Source organism: Podarcis erhardii (genome assembly GCF_964252035.2).
Source record: "Podarcis erhardii genome assembly, chromosome: 16".
NCBI lineage: Eukaryota > Metazoa > Chordata > Lepidosauria > Squamata > Lacertidae > Podarcis > Podarcis erhardii.
Genome location: NC_138514.1, coordinates 28,637,127 through 28,661,390, shown reverse-complemented (window position 1 = coordinate 28,661,390; position 24,264 = coordinate 28,637,127). Strand labels below are relative to the sequence as shown.

The 24,264-nt window shown below is 45.7% G+C and overlaps 1 protein-coding gene across 2 annotated transcripts in view; it reads left to right on the top strand.

Annotated features, from left to right (window-relative positions):
• Nucleotides 1-799: 799 nt before the first annotated feature.
• Nucleotides 800-24,264, top strand: part of RASA4B (RAS p21 protein activator 4B) — a 49,747-nt gene continuing 26,282 nt past the window's right edge. Inside the window, exons 1-3 of one of the 2 annotated variants that reach the window (XM_081843509.1) lie at nucleotides 800-1,068; nucleotides 23,533-23,584; nucleotides 24,041-24,154. In XM_081843509.1, the coding sequence (XP_081699635.1) occupies nucleotides 24,135-24,154 (20 nt within the window). In that variant the 5' untranslated portion in view covers nucleotides 800-1,068; nucleotides 23,533-23,584; nucleotides 24,041-24,134. Of the gene's footprint in view, nucleotides 1,069-23,527; nucleotides 23,585-24,040; nucleotides 24,155-24,264 lie in introns of both variants that reach the window. The other variant, XM_081843508.1, reaches the window with a different exon arrangement.

Here is a 24,264-nt window from a genome sequence, read left to right as displayed (position 1 = left end):
CCGTTTGAAAGGCTGGGTGATGTGGAGAACATAAAGGAGAGCCTGCTGGATCAGGCCAGCCGCACTGTGTTCTCAGAGATGCCTATGGAAAGCCTGAAAGCAGAACCTGAATGTACCAGCAATCTCCCCTCCCCACCTGCAACTGGTTTTCAGAAGCACAGAACATAATAATCGTGGTTGGTTCTTGGTTGCTGCTGATAAACCTTCCATAATCCTCTTTTAAAGCCGTCCACGTTGGCGGCCGTCACTGCCTCCTTGCCGGAGGGAGTTCCATAGTTTAACTATGTCCTGCTTGAAGAAGACTTTTATTTTCCCTTCGGCTTCGTTGGATGTCCCTGCGCTCTAGTATTATGAGAGTAAGGAGAAACAAAACACTTCTTATCTTTTCTGCACGCTGTGAATAATTTGGCTGCTTTTACTCGCGCTTTCTGCAAACGAAAAAGCCCCCAAATGCTGTGATCTATCCTCAAAAGGGCTGTTGCTCTTTCTCCGTGATAATGTTTTGATTGCCCCTTTCCCTCCAGCTCTACACTGTTCCTTTTTTTAGCGGGGGGAGGAAGATGCGTAGCCGGGATTCAGTGCGAGCCCCCGCAGGTTGCACCGAAAATCCAACCTCGGAGCTAATTTTCAAAAGCGGACTTGGGAGAGTTAAAGAGCTCCTGTTGACAGCTGGCAAGCCGGCCGGCCAATCCTAGCTGAAGCTGCTTTGCTGGCCACGCCCCCGCCCTTTCCCTTGCGCTCGCTGATTGGCGGAGCAATGGAAACCCGGGCAGGCGCGCGCCCTTCCTATACTCCATATATAGAGAGAAGCGTAGGGTTCAATAGAAATGTGAGTCTTTTTTTCTGGGGTTTTTTTCTCCTTCTTCGTTCGATCGGATTTGCAGTCTGGATTTGCGATTTTTCTCTAGTGCTCTGCTAGACGCAGGACGTCAGCCGGCACCGGTTGGTTGTGAAAAGCCCGAACTGATTTCTTTTTCCTGCTTCCCATTATTTTGGCTTAATAATGGCCAAAAGGAGCTCTTTGTTCATTCGAATAGTGGAAGGGAAAAATCTACCAGCCAAAGACATGTGAGTAAAGCAAGCAAGCAAGCCAAGCTTTCTTTCCTCATTACCCACCGCTTGTGATTGTTGTTGTTGTTATTTGATCTGTTATTTATCAAACCCCAGTTCTTTGTTGCTGACGAAGCTAGTGGCGGTGTGTTTGTGATCCTCTGTGTGCTTTACTTAGAAGTTCCACTGATCGCAGTGTTTCTTGGTAAGTGTGTGCAAGATTGTAGGCGACGAGATGCATCCAACTGAAACCTACTCGGAGTAGACCCACTGACTAGACCTGTGTATGTCTATTAATTCCAGTATTCTGTGAGTATGACTAATGCTGGATACGGCCCCTTCCCTCTTGCAGATCAACACCAAACATTTAAAGCATATCGGTTGCACATTCAAAGCGCATAACCTTCCCCAATGGATTTTGAGAGCTGGGAATTGTTTAGGGCGCTGGGAATTGTAGCTCTGGGAGGGGGCAGCTACAGTTCTCCGGATTCTTTGGAGGAATCCATGTGCTTTAAATGTGTGTTGAATTTGCTGTAAATGTATTGTGTGGGTTTGCCCTTTGCCTCTCTATTGTATGTTAAGACTTTTGTAGCTTTTTTAAAAAAATATAATTGTGAAATAAGTTTCTCTTTCTCAGTTGGTCAGCTGGTGTTTAAAAACATATTGTAGAAGCTTTCCTGCTTCCTCTTTTGGGGCTGAAAAACAAAATCTGTACACTCTGATTCTAGGGACAGGGTTCGTTTTTCCCCCTCCTGAAAAATCTAGCTTTGCCTTCCCCAGTCTGATGTTGTGTCACCCAAAACATCTGGAAGGTACCTGGTATTTGACGGCAGATCTAGCCTGAGGAAGCTTACTTATTACCATTTAATTAAAACACAAGCTTGATTGTCAGCCCCTAGCCAACACCTTGTCCTCATTTCAAGCACGTTAATTTCTTTCTGTGAGATCAAAAAACGCCACTAACTGCATGTTTTCCTATTCTGTAACAATAAGAAATCAATTTTGATGAAGAGGTACATCCTATCTCCCACAAACAGTTGTATTCCCACTCCCACTCCACCCTGTCTGCCAAGTCAGCCTCATCTACATGGCCAAATATGTTCACAACATTCTTATTTATTATTTATTTGCTGTCTGACACTGAATTGTTATAGATTCCGGAGGGGTAGTTGTATCAGTCAGCGGCAGCAAAACTGGCAATGAGTCCGTGGCTCTGTTGAATGGCTCATCATGGCATAAGCTTCTTCTGCCTGATGATGCCACATACAGAGTTATTACAGGCACGTTTCTGAAGCAATTCCCAGTCTCTGCATGAAAGTTGGGTTTAAGACGTAAACTCCATTGGCATGACAAAAGGACAGCACAACATTCAGTGCACCTAAAAATAGCAAAATGGCCTGATCGCTGTTAAAACGTATTTTCCTCCCTCGCTCTCTCTTTCTCAAATCGGGGCTTAAATTGTGCCAGATTTCATGCCAAAGCTTAGGCTCTGGAATCTGTTTCGACACTGGAGCTAAGAGTCACCTCTCTTTAGAAATCCTTAATCCAGCACTGTGCAGGATAAACATGATTCTGATGAAATGAGTGGAGAAGAAATAGGAAGCAGATAAAAAAATCTGCCTGGCCATAGGGGGTCAAACACTGCAAACTCTTAACTGATTTGTATTATAGCAAGATCCCCATTTGCCCATTGCTTTGAATATACCCTGAAATGTTTTCTTTGTGTCCTTTCCCAGGGATCTTTCCAATGTATTCCTCTGCAGGAAAAATATTGCATTGGGACTGGCCTGCCAGGATGTTGTAGAAAAGATAGGCGTTCTGTTAAATGACAGGAGTACAGTAGTAATTTTAAAAACGAAAACAGTTTTTAATACCAAGGGCAGAATGCATGGATACCAAGGGCAGAATGCATGGACTTGCCTGCCACCCTGCGAGATTTCTTTACCTCGCAGGGGGTCGACCTGGCTTGTGTGATGGAGACCTGGGTGCGCGAAGGGGTAACTGTTACCTTACGAGAGATGGCGCCCCCGGGTTTCTCTGTCCTCCACCAGTCACGGACTGTGGGCCGGGGGGGAGGGGTGGCATTATTAATCCGGGAAGATTGTTCTTTCAGGGCTCTACCATCGCCATCGATCCCCGGCATTGAATGTGTTGGCCTAGTGTGGGGCTCCGAGGAGAGCTTGGCTGTCTGGCTGGTGTACCGGCCACCTAGCGCACCAGCAGCCACCCTGTCAGGCCTGCTGGAGGCGGTGGCCGGCTGGGCCTTGGAGTTCCCTAACCTATTGGTATTGGGAGACTTCAACTTCCATGCTGATGCCGCTCCCTCCTCACAGGCTCTGGACCTGGTGTCTTCCATGGCGACACTAGGGCTCTCCCAGTTTGTTTCGGGCCCCACACATCAAGCAGGCCACACGCTGGATTTGATCTTTGGTGCCGGTATAGATGTGATCATGTCTCCTTCGATGAAGGTGCCATGGTCTGATCACTACGCTCTGAAAGCCAGGATTGACTTTCCACCCCCACCCTGCTTAGGTGGCGAGCCGATTTGGGCTCGCCCGCAGAGGCTGATGGACCCTGATAGATTCCGTCAAGCCTTGCGGGACCTTGCTCTCCCTGGCGACTCATTGACTGAGCTTGTTGAGGGCTGGAATACCCAGCTCCTGGCAGCCATCGATGAGATCGCACCTAAGCGCCCTCTGCGACCCCGCAGAAACCGGGCTCCCTGGTTTACCGAGGAGCTTCGGAAAATGAAGCGGGACCTCAGACGGCTAGAGCGAGTATGGCGGGGTGCCCGTGACGGAGCCTCAAGAACATCTTATAGGGTTTTTATGAAAACCTATGAGATGGCTGTGAAGGCCGCTAAGAAGTCTTACTTCTCGGCCTCCATTGCATCCGCTAGCTCTCGCCCGGCGCAATTATTTAGTATAATTCGGTCTTTAACGTCCCTTGATGGACAGCCAAATTTAAATAACAATCTGACACACAGCTGTGAGGCATTTGCGAGCTTTTTTGCGGAGAAGGTCCTGTTGCTCCGCCATGACCTCCCTGCCAATTTGGATACAATAAAGGAACTGGAGGCCCCTCGACTGTCCTCGGGTCCAGTATTGGACCATTTCGACCGGATATCTCCAGCCGATGTGGACAGACTCCTCCAAGCTGGAAAGCCCACCACCTGTCCTCTTGACCCGTGCCCGTCATGGCTGATTAGAGCGTGTCCAGACGAGGTGCGGGCCCCCCTGGGGGATATCATCAATTTGTCCCTTGGCACCGGGATATTCCCAGGGGAACTGAAGGAGGCAGTGGTGCGTCCGCTCTTAAAGAAAACATCATTAGATCCCTTAGATCTATCCAATTACCGCCCGGTCTCGAATCTTCCATTCCTGGGTAAGGTGATTGAGAGAGCGGTTGCTGAACAGCTTGGTAGGTTTCTGGATGAAACATCTGCTCTGGATCCATTCCAGTCCGGCTTCCGTGCTGGTCATGGGACCGAGACGGCTCTGGTCGCCCTAACAGATGATCTCCGTAGGCAGCTGGATCGAGGCGGGTCGGGGCTGCTGATTCTTCTAGATCTGTCAGCAGCCTTCGACATGGTCGATCACGAACTCCTGGACCACCGCCTTGCCGACGTGGGAATCCAGGGCACAGTCCTTCAATGGCTGCGCTCGTTTCTCTCTGGTCGGGGACAGAGGGTGGCGCTCGGGGGGGAATTGTCATCGCGCCACTCCTTGGTGTGTGGAGTGCCTCAGGGTGCGATTCTCTCCCCGATGCTTTTTAACATCTTTATGCGCCCCCTCGCCCAGCTTGTCCGGAGTTTTGGGCTGGGTTGCCATCAGTATGCCGATGACACCCAACTCTATCTGTTGATGGACGGCCACCCGGACTCGGCCCCAGACACACTGATCAGATGCTTTGAGGCTGTGGCTGGATGGTTACGTGGGAGCCGGTTGAAGTTAAATCCTTCGAAGACAGAGGTCCTCTGGCTGGGGCGGGATGATATGGGATTGAGGGGGCAACTCCCATCTCTTGCGGGGGTGCAATTAGTGCCAGCACCGTCCGTTAAGAGTTTGGGTGTAATCTTCGATACCTCCCTCTCTATGGAGGCGCAGATTACAGCTATAACAAAGGCGGCATTTTTTCATCTCCGCCAAGCTAAGCAGCTGGCCCCTTATCTCTCTCGCCCTGACCTAGCCACTGTGATCCATGCGACGGTCACCTCCAGACTGGATTATTGTAACTCGCTCTACGTGGGGCTGCCCTTAAGACTGACCCAGAAACTCCAGCGGGTGCAGAATGCCGCGGCGAGACTCCTTATGGGGTCTTCGCTGCGAGATCACATTCAACCGGTACTATACCAGCTGCACTGGCTCCCGGTGGAGTACAGGATCAGGTTTAAGGTGCTGGTTTTAACCTTTAAAGCCCTATACGGCCTAGGACCCTCGTACCTACGGGACCGCCTCTCCTGGTATGCCCCACAGAGAAACCTACGGTCTGCAAATAATAACATCCTCAAGGTCCCAGGCCTCAGAGAGGTTAGGCTGGCCTCAACTAGAGCCAGGGCCTTCTCGGCTGCGGCTCCAATCTGGTGGAACGCTCTGTCACAAGAGACTAGGGCCCTGCGGGACCTGACATCCTTCCGCAGGGCCTGCAAGACAGAGTTGTTCCACCAGGCCTTTGGTCAGGGCGCAGCCTGACTCCCTCCTCTGGCAACCTGCTTAGAATCTTGCTTAATTAGTTGCCATTAATTTGATTTTAATTGATTTTTATAATGTAATATTTTTAGAATGTGTGAATATCTGATGGTTTGATTGTTGATTGTTGTTAGCCGCCCTGAGCCCGGCTTCGGCTGGGGAGGGCGGGATATAAATAAAATTTATTATTATTATTATTATTATTATTCCTGCAACAATCCTGTGAAGTATGTTAGCAGGACCTGTTAACTTAATATCTTTGCAGGGGCATTATTGAAAGTGTCCTGGGTCCCAAAACTACTATGCTTTCGCCTGCCCTTCTGACATGCTTGCCTCACTTGGAACGACTGCCCAATGGTTTAAAAGAATCCCTTGAGAATCAAAATGGAAATGGGCTTCACAAATAAATCATCCTCACTGACCGCTGTTGGACTAGTAAAGAACTTGGCGAGAGTGCTTCTGAGAGTACAAAGGACTTAATGCATCTCTTTCAATCATTTCTCAGTTCTCTTTAGAGCAGTTCTGTAAGATGGGCATGGATTACCCCCAAAGTTCAGGTTTTGGCAAGTAGGGGGCAGAAAGATGAAGGGTTGCCTAAGACCTGCTATTCCTTGCATGGCTATTCAGTAGAGAGCTTGCTGTTTAACAAGGCGAGCCTATTTTTAGGATTTCAGTGATTTACAGCAAAGTTCTGAAGTAAGGTCTTGTATGTGAAGTCTTCTATAAACTCCTAGAAAGCAGGTTCCTGATGCATATAGTCAGTGCTTTTTTTCTGGGGGGACACATACCCCATAACATTTTGTGAATCTATGTTTGGCCTCATTGAGGGGACAGTATTTCAATATGAGTAGGAAAATGAGAGTATCCCTAAACATTTTTTTTAAGAAAAAAAGCACTGCATATAGTAACTTGTACATAAACTGTACGCGGATAAGATCTGCATGTATAACAATGCACAAGTTATGCGCAAGAGAACCCGGCTTTCTTAAGTGTCTCCAGTCACGCCCAAAATTTGTTTGCACAAAGTCTTCATGCTTTATGTGTAAAGGGGGGGGTAGTGTGCACTAGGCCTCTGCTCTCTCTGTGTGCTATATGTATACATCATGCACATACAGCTCTCCATGTGTACCCCATCATTTGATGGTATTTTTGCCACATAAAGCACTGTGTCACCACTTTAAGCTGTCATGTCTTCCCCAAAGAATTAAGGGCGCTGTAGTTTATTAACGGTACTGAGAGCTGTTAGGAGACCCATATATTCCCCTCCCATAGCTACAATGCTAGAGTGGTTTAACAGCCTGTCCTTCTTTGCAGGAACCTCCAAAACTTGTTGCTCTGTAAGAGTGAATTGAATCCTCCTAGACATGAATTATGTGAATATGGCCTTGGTGCTTTATGGAACGCCTTGGGACAATCTCAGGGTGGAGAAGCTAAATCTTCTAAAGAAAGCATTGCAATACAATAAAAAAACTATATGCAGATATTTGCAAGGACAGTATGGAGAGGAACAAGAAAGGCAATATCCTTTGATGCAAACTTTCTGAAATCTCTGAACTTAAGATCCCTTCTGAGAAAGATTTGTAGTTTCCTTTGCTTGCAAGCTTGGCTTGCAATTATAATGTGGTTTTGGTCCAAAACAAAATGGGTTACTTCCTATACCTTAAGAGGCAGGTGGTTGGTGCAGAATGTCTTCCCCTTCACAATTGCAGCCAGCTCTTAAGTGTGCTTGCCTCGGAGGTGGCCTAGATTTGCTGACAACATTGTGCTAGAAAGTAGAAGCCTGTTTAAACCTTTCCTTATCATACTGATCTTCACCCAAGTGAAGGAAAACATTGTAGGGGGGCACCTGCAGTTTGAGGAAATGGCTTCTCCTCCCTCCCCCTTAAGAGAGACTTGGGCCGCATTCACACTATATATTTAAACCATTATCATACCAGTCATGGCTTTCCCCAAAGAATCTGGGGAGGGTTCTGAGAGCTGTTAGGAGACCCCAACCCCACATTTAAAGGGGCAGAGGAAAGCCAGACCACACGGGGATTGGGGAGGATGTTGTGTGGATGCCCCTACATTAATGGGAGGGAGACAGGCAGGTGCAAAACTACAACTTGTTCTTTGTGTGTGTACAAGCCCAGATTTCTCATGTGCAAGGTCTTTGGTTGCAGCGCATAGTCTGGCAATCACTTATTTAGATCCTTCTGTTATCATGTGTCTCTTGAACCCTTTTTCTGGCTGCTTCCCTTCGCCGTGCTCCCCCGGTATCAGGAGCAGCTGATGAAATAAGAAACAAGTCGAAGGGGTAGGAGGCCTCCCTTCTCTCCTCTCTCAGCTTCTCCCCCCCCCCCCAGTTCATGAATGCCCCGGGTCAACTCCCTGCATTGTAGTCTTCTGTGACAGCTGAAAAGGCTAGTCCATTAATATATTAAAATGAGAACTTTTCTCTGGAAATGTCATGGTGCCCTGTGAACTGGATGAGAGCCCGGGCAATCCCTAGCTATTATTGGGGCCCCTCCCAGCTACACTAAGCTTTTTCTTCTTGTCTGCCCTCTATTACTGTGTGTTGGGCTGAGGCCTACAGAACTGAGATAGTGGAGCCATAGGGATCAGTGTTTACACTCAAGAAGGGCAGAGCGGTACAGCCTTTCCAGGAGGGTACTACTTCAGACTTTTAGGGGTGTGTGATTGATAAATTGCATTTATATCCCACCCTTTCCTCCAAGGTGGCATAGAATTGTAGAGTTGGAAGGGACCCCGCTGCAATGTAGGAATCTCATCTAAAGTATCCATGACAGATGGCCATCCAACCTCTACTAGAAAACCTCCAAGGAAGGAGAGTCCACCATCTTCTGATGGAGTCCGTTCCACTGTCGGACACCTCTTACTGTTAGAAAGTTCTTTCTGATGTTTAGTCTGAAGCTCCTTTCTTGTAACTTGAAACCATTGGATTGAGTCCTACCCGCCAGAGCAGGGAAAAAACAAGTTTGCTCCATATTCCATGTGGCAGCCCTTTGAGATATTTGAAGATGGTGTACACGGTTCTCCTCCTCCTCCTTTAATCCCCACAACAGCCCTGTGAGGTAGGTTAAGCTGAGAGGCAGCGACTGGCCTCCAAGGTCACCCAGTGAGCTTCATGGCTGAGCCCCGCTCTCTCCCAGGTGCTAGTCTGACATGCTAACTCCGGCATAGGCAAACTCCGACCCTCCAGATGTTTGGGACTACAATTTCTATCATCCCTGACCACTGGTCCTGTTAGCTAGGGATGATGGGAATTGTAGTCCCAAACATCTGGAGGGCCGGAGTTTGCCTATGCCTGTGCTAACTACCATACCACACTGGCTCCCTTGGGCCAGGGCGGCAGGGGGAATCCATTTTGGAGCTTAGGAAGTTCGTCTCTGGTACCAAAAAGGGTGCAGCTCCCCCCCCCCAATCAAATAGATGGCTTTCCTTCGGGATCACAACAGGAGAAGGGAAAGATTCGATTCCCCCCCCCCCGCCCCCCGCACTTGCTCAGACCCTGTTACTTATTGGGATTCCTCTGCCAACACTGCAGTTATGCTTTAAAAACACACATACACACCCCTCAGTGGTGGCTGGTCTCTAAGTTGGACGGAAGTCAGTCACCTCTGAATGGTTGTAAGCAATAAGTCAGACAAGTGGGGGCTGGTTGAGGGCAGGCCAAGGTTGGTGGGACAGTGCCTTATTTGCCCTCATTGACCAGCCTTCGCTACATGTGCCGTTAGGTGCATCTTGTGTGGAAACCACTCTATGCTCAGTCAGTTGAGCATGAGACATAATCTCAGATTCGTGGGTTTGAGCCCCACATTGGGTAAACGATTCCTGCATTGCAGGGAGTTAGACTAGATGATATTTGTGGTCCCTTCCATCTCCGATTCTATGAGGCTAGAATAGGATTTGCAGCAACTGTGGGCCCCATTTGGAAGATGGAGGGAGCTAAAGATGCAAGGAGGGGGCTGCTGAGGGAGGGGAAGATGAGAAATGGTGACAAATCACTCTTGGTATATTTATGTGGCCATCTAACTTGTTTTTAAAAATTAAACTGCAGTTATGCACCTAATCCTCTTTAAATGTTATAGTCGGCTTACAGCTAGTCTTAATAGAAATAGATTGCAGCCTCAGGAGAGATGCACTTTGACAGCCCTTACTTTGCATACGTAACTCAAGACAACAAATACATGCATGCAAACTATTGCATGCAGTCCTGGTCTGTGGCCTTCATTCTTTCATGGCTGCCATGTTTACAAAACCAAACCTCAGCAGGTTGAAGTGTGATGGTGATGATGATGATAATGGTTGATTGATTACCGCCCTTCACCGTAAGATCCCAGGGCGAGTTACAGCAATTTAAACTTCCCTATTAAAGGCAGTTTACAATAAGTTGTAATCGCAGGAATGGGGTGGGACCAGAAAAATATATATTGTGTGTCAAAGGCCATGGCAAAAAGGTGTATCTTCCTGGACTGTACCATCTTTGACTGCCAGGGACCACTCTTTTTAATGTTTCTTTGCTCCATTAACATTTTTTAAAGTGACAAGAAGCTCTATATCTCTTGGTGCACACTTTGTGACCAGAACATCCTTGACAGTGAAACCTTTATTTCCTTGCCTGCTGTCTTAATTGCGTTGGTTTGTTTTATTGTGGGATTGTTTTTAGCTAATAATAATAATAATGGATGCTACAGACTAACCTCCTTCCTGTCACACTGATATTTTATGTTCAGGAAGTACTCTGTTTTGAAAAGGATTTCTGCCACTTCATGTAATGTTGGTGTTTTTTTAAAGGTTAACTGTAATCTGTCAAAAAGTTGGCATGACTTTTCGATTTGCAAAGCTTGTTTTTTTGTGTTTTTTTTAAGTGCTGTGTTTTGGGTGGGAGGACATTATCATTCTTCCTTTCAGGATTAGGCACACTGAAAGCTGGCTTTCAATGTCCCAACTCTTGGTCCACCTAGCTCAATACTGTCCATCGCAGTGGTGGGAAGCCTGTGTCCATCCAGATCTTGTTAGACTGTCCAAGTCCCATCATAGGATTGCAGAGCTGGAAGGAATCACAGCTAAAGCATTCATGGCAGATGGCCATCAAACCCTCTGCTTACAAATCTTCAATGAAGGAGAGTCCATCACCTTCCGAGGGAGTCTGTTCCACTGCCGAACAACTCGTACCATCAGAAAATGCTTCCTAATGAAAGGAGCTGGAATCTCCTTTCTTGTCATTTGAATCCATTAGCTCGGATCCTATCTTCTAGAGCTGCAGAAAACAAGCTTGCTCCATCTTCCATGTGACAGTCCTTTAGATATTTGAAGATGGCCCTCATACCACTTCTCAGTCTTCTCTTCTCTAGGCTAAACATCCCCTTCCACTGTTCCTCATCAGGCTTGGTTTCCAGACCCTTGATCATCTTGGCTGCCCTCCTCTGCACACATTCCAACTTGTCAACATCCTTCTAAAAATTGTGGTGCCCAGAATTGGACATAGTATTCCAGGTGTGGCCTGACCAAGGCAGAATACAGCAGGACTATTACTACTTCCCTTGATCTGGACATTATGCTTCTGTTGATGCAGCCTAGAATTGCATTGGCTCCCCCCGCAAGGGCTTTTCCACACTTTGCCCTCCTCTTTCCAGGCACTGGTCCACATTTAAAAGCTCCAGGTCCATGCAGTTTGTTTGTTTTCTGTCCTGAGCTTTCTCCAAGAAAATCTGCTCTTTAGTGCTCAATCACAGCAAGCAGCAGTTCAGGTTTCCTGAGGACTGCTGATTGCTCTCACCGAGCTTTAAAGAGCGGGGTTTTGCGGGGAAAGCTCTGGAGCTAAAAGTGGGAGGTGGGGCGAGTTGGTTGGATACAGAGCTTTAAAGTCTGGTAAGGTAAAGGTAAAGTCTAGACTGTGCCTAGAAAGAGTGGAGGAAAAGCAAGTGTGGATAAACCCTCAGTCCCAGTTAGCATGACCCTTAAGGATGAGAGATGCCAATTTATGTCAGAATGCTGTTTATTGATTATAGCTCAGCTTTTAATACCATCCTGACATTCTTATTAAAAAGCTGGTGGACCTGGACCTGTCCCCTACCTTATGAGATTGGATTAAACTACACTTGATCTTAGCCAAAAGGCCGAGAAGCGATCATATGAGATTGGATTAAAGACTTTCTGAGCAATCACACACAAATAGTGAGGATTGGGCCTGTTACATCTATCTCTCTCAAGCTCAGCGCTGGCACCCCACAGGGATGTGTGCTGAGTCCCTACCTGTACTCATTGTATACATATGACTGCATTCATCTGATCCATCCACTGCAATTATTAAGTTTGCAGATTATACCAACGGGTTTAATTACAGGTGGAGATGAATCAGCATATAGGGAGGAGTTTCAAAAAGTGTCCACATGGTGCCTAGAGAACAACTTGCACCTAAATATATCAGCAAGACAAAGGAGATGGTGTTGGACTTTCGGAGGAAGAGAGAGGAACTAGCCCCGTTGTATATCAGGTGTGTGTGTGTGTGTGTGTGTGTGTGTGTGTGTGTGGAGAGTCTCTTCCTTTAAATTCCTGGGAGTTTACCTTAGTGAAGACCTCACTTGGAAAATCAATACAACCCAGGTGGTTAGGGTGGCCCAACAGAGACTCCATTTCCTCAGGGTCTTGCGAAAGAACCATGTCAAACAAAAATTGATGATCTCCTTCTACAGGGCCACAATAGAAAGTGTCCTTTCATACTGTATTACAGTGTGGTACGCTGGTTTGACAGCCACGGACAGGAAGTCCCTACAGAGGGTGGTGAATACAGCACATGACATCATGGGCTGTCCTCGGAGTTCGCTAGATGACATCGTGGGAGACCGCTGCCTCAGGAGAGCGAGGAAAATTCTTAGGGATGACTCACACCCTGGCCAGCACTTCTTTAATCTCCTACCTTTGGGCAGGAGATACAGAAGTATAGTCAGCCGCACCAACAGGTTAAAGAAAAGTTGGGCTGTTGGGCTGCTGAATGGAAAAAAAATAGTGGTGTAATTGACTTCTGATAAGCACACAGAGGCGCGAACAAGACTGAGTGTAGGGGGGGGGCTCATTTAATTTCACTGCACACAGGCGGTGTAGTGACAATAAAGGTTTATTTTTTTTAATTATTATTATTATTATTATTATTATTATTATTATTATTATTATACCTGAACCTGGAACCTTTTGCATGCAAGGCTAGGGACATCAGGCTAAGTTCCAAAACAATTGCAAACAACGAAGCGCTGCATACCTTCGACATTATGGAAGGACTGATGAAGCCCCAAACGCACAACACATTTTCTAGCACTGAACTTGCTGAAGCTAGGATGAGAAATTGGCTCGGAGCCCTGGTCGTCTCTATAAAGCCATCCCTGTGAAAATCCTGCTCTAGAGCAGGCAGTCCCAACGGTGGTGTGCTCAGGGGCTCTATGGAAAGTCTGGGAAGAACAGAAGGAAGGACGGCTGCAAATGGTAGAGCTCAGTGGCTGCTCTGTCCTTCTGAGAACTTGTGATTCACCTGCAAGGTAAGCATGACGGACCAGAATTGGTGGGGAGAGGAGGCACTTGAAAAGACTAGGAAGGATTCGCGTGGTGATTTAAGGAGAGCCTTACAAAGTTCACACAGAAATATAACAATGTTAGGTTTAACTCATCTGCGGAAACAACTCAGAGGTTATTAAGAAGAAAAATGATGACAACAAGAAGACTGGAAGATGGGTTTTGTGAACATCAAAAGCAGCAGAAATATGAGATGATTGGACCCTCACTGAGCTTGAAACATGGGAAACCCCCCCCCCCATTTTTTTTTTTAAATTTGGCAAAATATTTGGACTATAAAATATGTATTGGTATAATTTGGAATAATTAATGTGATATGATTGGATTGTTAAATGGAAAACTTAATAAAATTTATTAAAAAAAGAAAGGACTAGGAAGGATTAGGAGTATGAAAGATGGAGAAGGAGGAAGCAGATAAAGAACACGGATGAAGGAAGCAATAAAAAAACCCCTGAAAATCTGGCATGCAGTGCATTGTAACCGCTGTGACAGGAAGAAAAATCATGATGTGGTCTGTCTGGACCCTCTGTAATTTTTAAGCAGTCAATGGGTGAGGTGCGGGAAACTTGAGTAATAGAAGTACCAAGACAGTTCCCTGCCCCAAGCAGCTTACAATCTATGCAGTTAGACATCGAGTAGGGTGTCAGCAACTTGACTTCAGTGAAACAAGACAACAGACGGATCAGCCAAAGGGTTCAATCCCAGCATGCTGTGGTGCAGTCAAACCATGAGGACTCGAATCATAGCTAGCAAACATGTATTTTTGCAGGATTTCTAAACTTTATTTTGTGCCTTTATGGGGGGGGAAATGGTTGAAACGTTTTGGCCTCTTTTCTTTCTACTCCACATATTGTGTACATTTTACATACTCACTAAAGTTACCTTGTTCTGGTGACTAATATTCCCCTTTGAAAAAGAAAACAAAGAACTTCACTTTAGCAACATATTAGAGAGGGTCTCTTACCCCTCCCACTTCCCCCTGCCAGTGTACCTTTTACTGGAAGGCTCTCTGGGTAATTGGAAACCTTGTGGATCTGTCAACAAAGCATAAAACCTTACAGAGGGAGGAAATGATTTTGAGTGTGACCTTTTAAAGCTGTTTATTCAATGCTAACAGCCTGGAGACCTCCAGAAGAAAAACATGTTTTGTTATGGGTTGAGGAAGTTCTTAGTCTGTACTCAGGATTGGGGAGAAGAAAAAAAGTGGATTAAATATATCTTTCAGATGAACAAATTACGTAGAGATCCTCTGTTGCAAGCTTCTTTCCCTCTGAAGGCTCATAGCTGCTTTCCTTTTTTGATCTCTTTCTAGTAGTATTTAAGACCGTCATCACATTCCTTCCCCGACTCAATTTTCTTCAAATGTTTTGTAAGATACCCTCATCCTCTGTACGGCACCACACTCAGAAATCTTTAAGAAGGACATCTGCCTTAAGCGAAGTTCTTCGAAGGTCAAATTGCTGGGTTGTATAATCAAAGCATCCATACCATTAAACCCTTAATTATGTTTATTTGGAAGGAAAGCCCCTTTGAATGCAGTAGAACTTACCATGGGGAGGTGGTATTTGGAGATTGCAGCCACGCATGAGAACTAGAAACGTGGATATCTTTCAAAATGAAAATTGGGAATTTCAAGATTTTCTGCTAAGTTGGGGATGGAACTGTTGTGTTCCTATGGTTTCTTCCATATTTAAGCAAGTAGGTCCTACCTCAGTTGACTTGATGAAACTGGCAAAGTTTAGGGTTGGTGCCGAGTAACTGGGGGACAGTTTGGTTGGTGGGGAGATGGAATGCCTGTAATAAGTTTTCTCACAAAGCTTTCTGAGTCCTCACCTTCTCTGTGTATGGAAGTGCTCTGTGAGAGAATGTTCTTGGGTGGAGGCCAATCTTCTTTGTGGTCCATTGGAGGAAAATCTTGAGCCAGGAGCCTCAGCCAAAAATAGTTTTTGTGTGTGTGTATTTTATGGTAAAAGAATGCATACAACAGAAATAAGATTTAAAACAAGGGCCCATCAAAACATAAATGTGAGCACACTCAAATATTACAAAGGGCAGATGTGTTTTGACATCAAGTCTTCACTGGTGGCCAGAATTATGACCAGATAGTAGGTGGGGGCAGGAAGTTTAAAATAGTACCTGAGGAGAATACGTATCTTATTGTGGCTAAATCTTTATTCTGACACTCACCCTTAGGCTTAAAAAAACAAAAAACACTCTTCATTTCAATAATGGGATCAAACATCAGGATACAGGATGTTTGAACCCTACATAAAAAAATGGTAACAAAAAAATGCAAAGGAGAACGTTAAATGCAAAGCTTTTTAAATAATTATGTGCAGGTTCGGTCTTCAGTCTCACTCCTGAGTAGGAATGAGGGAGAAAATCGATTCACTTCACATTTAAAGTTAAGTATATCAAATTTGCACTTTTGAAAGCAACATGAGAACCAAAATACAGCCATCCATCAAAATTAGCACACATCCAAATTTTGTAATGCAGTCGCTGAACAAAAGAACATTTACAAAAGCCCACATATGGGGGGGGGAATGGGCATAAAAATAAATATATTGGTGAAAATGATGTCTGAAACTGCATTGCATTAGAAGGAACTGCATGCCAAAATGTGTTAATTAGGACATATTCACGCTAAAAGACTGAAGAAGTTTTCATTCTGCCACCTACAATGGGAGCTTTGCTAAGTGGTTTTAAGTGGCGTTCAGGCCCTATGAACAATCCTTCTGTCTTTTGCAGCCCTCTCCCCACCATGTTCTTAAAATTTCATAGAATAATAGAATTTTAGAGTTGGAAGGGACCCTAAGGCTCATCTAGTCCAATCCGCGACAACCCTCTTTTTGTCCAATGTGGGTCTCAAACCCACGACCCTGATATTAAAAGTCTCATGCTTACCGTATATCAGTGGAGCTGTTTATTCCACTGACTTGGCAATAACAGCCAGCAGCCAAATGGTTAAATGCAGAACTCAGCAGCTGTAAATCCAGCTCCTGAGATATCTCTATTTCCCCCATCTCACAGGGCACCCTTTTTTCCGAATTAAATGGCTGTTTATTTTTCGGCCTTTAGCTTGCAAATGATTAACTAAGGCCAAGGCAGGGAGCTGAAAATAGGATAATTCAGGTGTGCATTCCATTATTTGGTCTCCTGCTATACAGTGCCTCAAGCTGCGCTGATTAATGAAGAGTAGAGGAAGGAATCCATTTATGGCACCACCTCAGGCTCTAGCTCGGCCAGGTGTGGTCTCCCCGATGTCATATGCTCTGCCTAAATGCACGTTGCAAGGAAACAAAGCAAAAAGCAAAGAACACCCAGCATGAGGGCTAGCACCATGAGGCATTTAAGGCTACCGATCACCCAAACTGAACTTACGATCAAATGTTGCACCCCCTTGGCTCACCTGCCCATCTGACTCTTATCTCGAGGTGGCAGGGTGCAATGAAGAGGGCGACCCATGCACTTTGCATGCGGCATCCTTGAGACACGAAGACCACATTCTTTTGCAGTCAAGTGGTAGATAAATTTTATGAAATATAATACAGTGGTACCTCGGGTTAAGAACTTACCGTATTTTTCGCTCTATAAGACGTACTTTTCCGCTCCTGAAAAGTAAGGGGAAATGTGTGTGCGTCTTATGGAGCGAATGCAGGCTGCGCAACTATCCCAGAAGCCAGAACAGCAAGAGGGATTGCTGCGCACCAATCCCTCTTGCTCTCCTGGCTTCAGGGAAAGCCACGCAAAGCCTCTTGAGCGCAGCGGGAGCGCTCCTGCCTCTTCGCCCAAGAGGCTTTGCATTGCTTTCTTGTTTCTTGTTTTCCTCATCTAAAAACTAGGTGCGTCTTATGGTCAGGTGCGTCTTATGGAGCGAAAAATACGGTAATTTGTTCTGGAGGGCTGTTCTTAACCTGAAACTGTTCTTAACCTGAAGCACCACTTTAGCTAATGGTGCTTCCTGCTGCCGCTGCTCCGTTGCTGCACGATTTCTGTTCTCATTCTGAAGCAAAGTTCTTAACCCCAGGTACTATTTCTGGGTTAGCGGAGTCTGTAACCTGAAGCGTCTTTAACCCAAGGTACCACTGTATTACTACTAGCCACGATCTGGGCCCTGCCCTTTTTTTGTGAATGCTACTGAAGATTGCATTAGATCTGTCAGCAGCTGCATCAGGATGCCTGCTCATCTTCTGATCAACTTAAAGCATCTTTCTTTGGGTGGCAGGAAGGAAGTGACAAGACAAGATGACCTCCTCTACACTGGGAGAAACTTCTAGAAGCCAAGTGGAGGAGCCTGAAATAGGCATCTCTCTCTCTCTCTCTCTCTCTCTCTCTCTCTCTCTCTCTCTCTCTCTCTCTCTGAGCAAACTGACACTTGCCATTTCTTTTAACAGAACCATAGATTTGTGGTTGTCCAGGCTCCTGCCAAGGCCTTCCTCGTGGCCATATGGTCTGTTGTGCCTTAGCTGCAGAAATGGCCCTCGTGGAACCTGTTCCCATGGAGGCTGTTTGCTTGCCTTGCAGAGGAAATGAAGTCCCGCTGGCCTCAGCCACTTAATGAACCTTTCCCATATCTAGCAAGTGCCCAGCAGATGGCCAAGCGAATAACTCGGGAGAGGCAATTCCAAAGTCTCTAATTTGATGACACCTTTCTTATTGACTTACTCTCTGTTTGTGCACTCAAAGCCTTTACAGTACTCTTTTTAACAGTGCACATGTTAAGATCTAAGCCACTGATGTGCTTGATCTCCTGCAGAAGCCTGCCACTGCTTTGAAAAAGATGTCTGCAAGGAAGAAGGAGCAGAAGCTCACATTTTGCCAGTAAGACGGGGTGAGGAATTTCAGGCCTGGTGCTGAATGCAGGACTTCAAGGCCTTCCCAGATTAGTCCCAGGGAATTGTAGCTCTGTGAAGGGAACAGGAGTCTCCTAAGAACTCTGCACTGTTAACAAACCGCAGCTCCCATAATTCTTTGAGGGAAAACATTATTCAAAGTAGTGTGTGTTAGGAGAAATTTTCCTGAAAATGCTGAAGAATTTTCATCAGGATTCTTAGAAAGAAAACCCGCAAGTTGGCTGCAGAAATGTGGAGAATCGAATTAAAGCCTGGGGAAATGAGAAACGGAGAAAACTGAAATTAACAGATCTTCCCATCCTTAATCCACGATAACTTCATAAAATGTGTACACGAAAGGACTGCACACCCACTGGTACTTTGCAGCTACTCAGCCTTGCTGCCTGCAATGTGATTGCAGAATGACTTGATGCACGTGAAGAGGGCACCCGATATGGGAGACCCTGTGGTAGCGAATATCCAAGCAGGCTTGAGACCTGGGCATCTCCCTCTCGTTTTAGAAATCTGATAGTGAGAAACACTATCGGAGCAAGAGGCTCATTTGACCTTGAGTTGAGACGGTGGCAGATTGAGCAGGACGGGCTCAAGGGGGCAGTCAGTGAAGCGACTGGAAGAAGGTTAGGTCACAGGTCTCCAAACATCCATTCTCTCAGTTCTATAAATACATGGTTTGGTTACTCACTGCATAAGCTTTGGAAAAGGCCTCTTTATTGACACTTTGGCATTCTCTGAAATCTCTTGATGGAAAACCTTTCAACCGGAATGTATCCAAAGATGGAGAAAGACAGAGGGGTGGAAGGTCTGGGAACCCAAGCCCTGTGAGGAGCATTTGAAAAAGAAAAGCTGAGTGCATTTAGTGGTATTGTTGAAGGAGGTATTGTTATTTACATTTATATTGCACCTTTCCTCCATGGAGGCATTCGTGGTTCTCCCTCTGTTTTGTCCTTCCAACAACTCTGTGAGGTAGGTTAGGCTGAGAGACTGTGACAGGCCCAAGGTCACCTAGCGAGTTTTGTGGCTGAGTGTGGGGGCTTGTGAACCCCGGTCTTGCAAATCCTAGTTCACAGCATGGATGGTAAGAACATCTGCGTCTGACTCTTAGCATCTGGAATAATGGCAAGGTCCAGTTGTACCCAATAATTCAGCAGGGTGGCCTGTCCATTGCAGGGGAAGCTCTGTGCTTTGTGATGGGCAGCAAAAGCCAACCCCCCCCCCCATTTTTTCCTAACTCCCCAAGGGACTGAGTCGCCTAAGTCAATTTGGGGTCAATTTGGGAGAGTCAAAATGGCTTCAGGATTGCTCTCCTGTACTATTTCAGGCACGTGGTTTATATACTTATGTATGTGTTCGCCTTGTACATTTTATGAATATTCTTTCTATATTTGAGACCTTAGAATTCTTTATAACAGCTATTAGCCCACTTCCAGTCAGGGAATTGTGGGAAAGGTATTATTGATCTTTGCACTGGGCCCCAAATCTCCTCACTGGTTTTAAACAGCTAGTTGTGTTTCCGAAGAGCGGCATTAGTGAGAAAGAGAAACCCAGACGCCTACCATGTTAATTTGATCAGGGGCAAGTTAAGCCCTGTCAGCGAGAGCGAGAGTTTGTCTCTCACACAGCCTTCACCAGCTGCCCATGGAAGTCTTCCATCTTTGCAGCGCATCCCTCAAAGAACCCAAAGAGAGAACTGTTGTTAAGGGTATTGGGAATGATACTTCTGTGAGGGGCAAACTACAGTTCCCATTGTTCTTTTTGGGGAGGTAGGGGGAGGAATGTTGTTTAAATATATGGGGTGTGTGTGTACAGCTGTAGTTAGCATATACATATTTCATGCACATTTCTGTACTGTCCCACATAGTAAGCAAGCTGCCTCAACCTGTACACATGAAACAGTGCTTGCAGACGCCTTTGGGGGTTTTAATATCTCTCAGCAGCCCATCAAAACAATCAGAAAATTACTGCCTTGGGCACTGCCACTGTTCCAAAATAAAGGTGGCACCTTATCTGCCCTTCCTAGTACTTGTCATCCAAAAGGAAAACACGCACACGTTAATTCAGCCTTCAGTTTGTTGTTTGTTGTTTTTTATATCCAGTTGGTTTCTTTTCCCTTCCTCTTCCTTTGTGCATATGTTCTGGATGAGGCCCCAAGGTTTTAAAATCCTTTTCCTGGAAGCCAAGTGTCTTGTTTGCCTCTGTGGTCTTTTTTTCACAGCCAGGATTCCTTTCTGGTTTTTATATTCAAGCCAAGGCGTTTCGAAGAGTCAGAGTTGCACTTAGGCTGTGTACATACTACTGTTTCTTCTGGCTCCAGTGAGCTCCCACTGCTGGCATGTGAAACTGAGGACGCATAGCTTTAACCACAATCTATATGTATTGTCTAGCTTCTTGAGAAATGTATAGAATATTCGGGGAAACCCGGACGTATGTCAACCCATGTCAGGAATGGAATGGGCGGGGGGAGGGATTTCCCAAAAAACCAGGTCAGAAATAAACAAAGCTGAACAACTTTTATATCTGGATTTTCACTCTCTGAAATATGGCAGCCCTAAAATATAGTATAAATACTAGGGGCTGTTCCCCTGCTAGTTCCATTCACAAGCCCTGCTGCCATTCTGCCTCACATTAAATCCCTAAAGCTTTCAGATCCCACCCCATGCAACTAGTAAGCTCACTTGACCTTCCCAACTCCATTCATATCCAGTATTGTGATCTGGCACTACAAATCCTCCAATGGGGGCTGCGTGATGACAGCCTTACATTTTTATGTATATAGGAAGATATGCAAAATATATTTAAGATCACTAATAAAACATATCATACACACACAGTGCAATGTGAACAGTTTTATTTATTGCCCTCCACAAATAGGATCTTTATGCTTAAACAGCAACAGTGCTTTTTACCTGGCACCTAAAGGTGTATAATGAAGGCACCAGGCGAACCTTCCTGGGGAGAGGATTCCAAAAATGGGGAGCCACTGCAGAAAAGGCCTTTTCTTGTGTTGCTGCCATCCAGACCTCTCATGGAGGAGGCACACGAAGGAGGGCCTCAGATGATGATATCAAGGTTTGGTTAGGTTCATATGGATTTACAAGCTTTAATGCTTTCAAATTTAATATTTATTTCGCAATAATTTTTTAAACGCCAGCTTTCCAGTGCTGTGGTAGCTATTATCCTACTTTAATTAAGCTCACTTGGGTCAACATCTTATAGTTCATTTCCTGCAGCCTGATCACAGTAATAACGTGGGGATGATATTTATTTAAGGTGAAAATGAATCAACAGAGAGAACCTTTGTTAAGCCTAGAAAATCCACAGTAAACCTTTCGGATTTAGCTGCAACCTGCTATGTAGTGGAAAGCAATGTTCCAAGTGTCCTTGCAGCCACTGGGCAGGTGAACGACCAGGTCATGAGCGTAGCCGGGGGGGCAGCTTCCCCCCCAATAAGTAAAATTCAATAAAAATACATGGCAACTTGAGGTCCCCCCCCCCAACAAATGGCCTGCCCCCTGCCCTAACAAAAATCCTGGCTACATCTATGGACCAGATCCTTGGGCTCTCAAATTAACTTGCATAGTTTTTCTGGGGGGGGGGGGGGAGGAGATGCATAAAAATGGAGGCTGGTCCATAAGGGTGAATGGAGGTCTGCTCTACCAACCTAAGCATGACCCTACCTGCCTGCCTTATTTATATCTGGCCCAACGGTTGGCACCAGACATTGGATTCCTCTTTCGTGGTGTTGGCTCTGTAGAACACAACTAGGAGGATGGGGACAAACTAGATTCAGTGGTCTCTGGGCCTGTCCATACCTCTGCTTAATATAAATTGCCTCACGACTCCTTTAATTCTCCTTTGTCCATGTGTAATTGTGGAATAAATGAATGAAAATGATATTTATTCTTAGGGAAGGTATGGTGAGGATGACCACGCCTGCCTTAAGACCGATTCTGCAAACAAAGAGGTTCAAAGAAGCCACAAGGAAGGGTCCCTTTGCAGAACTGTTTCTGCATGTTTTACAACCTGAGTTGTAAATGTCTTAACATCCTGAGATGCTGAGACAAAGCAAATGTTGGACTTAAAAGCTTGACTCCCTAAGAGGCTCTTTTCCTGGATAATGTTACAATTAATTAAAGAATGTATTAGAAGTAGATGACCCGACATAACAAGGAGAAATAGCAGATGATAGTTTAAGAACTAGTACCCTTGCTCAAATGCTTCATGAATATTATAAAACACACCCCTATTGTAAAAACTGCTCATTTGAATGGACATGGGATGTATGTTATTGTTGGGGGTACCTGTTTTACATGTTTAGGAGCAAACATGATGTGGGTGGATCAGGAAGCCTGTAAACTGCAATTTCTTAACCAATAGGAATTGTAGTAGGGATATTTGAACGGTCTTATCTGTGATGTGAACTGGAATGTGCAATCCCCTCTTTCCAGCATGAGTTGGGGGGTTCTTTGCCCACAGTACTGTGTCGACCAGCAATAAATCTGATTCTGCTTGATCATGTTGTAGACTCCTTTCAAAGAGAAATTTGAATCCCTCTGGGAAAGATCTCTGGGTCGGATTTGTCCAACTATCGTTCTCCTTCTGCTGCTGTCCCACAGTTTTTTTTCTGCCCTAAATCCAGAGATGTCTTATGCTTTGAAAATCCAAATGGGGAAAAAGGGACATTGATCGCATAGGGAATGTCCAGATAATAGGGAAGAGAAATCTGAAGGGTGGCGGACTTTGCACCGGGAGGAAAACAGAGCTCTGGACATTTCTTTCCCACCAAATTTGATACAGGGAAAAAGAGGTCTGTGGTGCCCCTCCTTAGTCCACAACTTCATGCCAGAGTGTCGTCCCTCCTAAATGACCAGAAGCGTTGTGTGTGTGCGCCTGTGTAATGATATGGGATTAAAGCATTAGTTGGCTAATTGCACTGATTAAAGTCTACAACTGCTTCCCACCCCTGGCAGAATGTTGTGAGGCAGGATGTGGTGGTGGAGGTGCTGGAAATCTCTCTAATGTAGAAGAAGGCCGTAACTCAGTGGCAGAACTTCCCCTATTCCATCCTTTGCGTATCCAGGTAGGGCTGAGACCCAGGCAAGCCACTGCCAGTCAGGGCGAACAAGACTGAACAAGATGAAACCTTTTCCAGACCCATGAGGACTAGAATCTTGAAAATGTCTTAGGGTTGAATCTCTGGCTTTTCCCAGGTAAGCCTGGGAGAGACCCTTACGGGAGACTATGCCAGTGGTCTGACTCTGCATTAGGCACCTTCTTGTGGTGAATCAGTGTGTTCTGGGGGTAATTTGTATCATGCAACAGCCATGGAGAATCTTTATTTGTATTTTCCCCCCTTCTTTTGTCCAGTACAGGCAGCAGTGACCCTTACTGCATTGTGAAAATTGACAATGAAGCCATTATCAGGTAAGTGGTGAACATTAGAACACCCACTTCCCCCCCTCCCTCTTTCTCTCTCTCTCCCTCTCGCCTTGCCCTGCAAAGCAGAGGAAAGGGGCCCAAATCTGGACTTAATCCAAGCATACTTTTCATGAGTTACCCCTTGCATTTCAGATTGTGTATGACAGGGGTAGGCAATCTAAGGCCATGGGGCTGGATGCGGCCCAATCGCCTTCTGAATCCGTCCTGTGGATGGTCCGGGAATCAGCATGTTTTTACATGAGTAGAATTTGTCCTTTTATTTAAAATGCATCTCTGGGTTATTTGTGGGGCACAGGAATTCGTTCATTTCCCCCACCAAAATATAGTCCAGCCCCCCACATGGTCTGAGGGACTGTGGACCGGCCCATGGCTGAAAAAGGTTGCTGACCCCTTTTCCTTTTAAGCACCTGGTCCTTTTTATCTCTCCCTTCCTCTCACCAGGACAGCCACTGTGTGGAAAACACTATTTCCTTTCTGGGGCGAAGAATACGAAGTCCACCTCCCCCCCACCTTCCACTGCGTGTCATTCTATGTCATGGACGAAGATGCACTCAGGTATGACATCACTTCCTGCGGAGATGAGGCTCTTCCTCCTGGCTCTCCTTTTTAACGGCGCTGCATCTACGCAGCAAGTTTTTGTGGACTCCATGCTTCTTGTGCACACA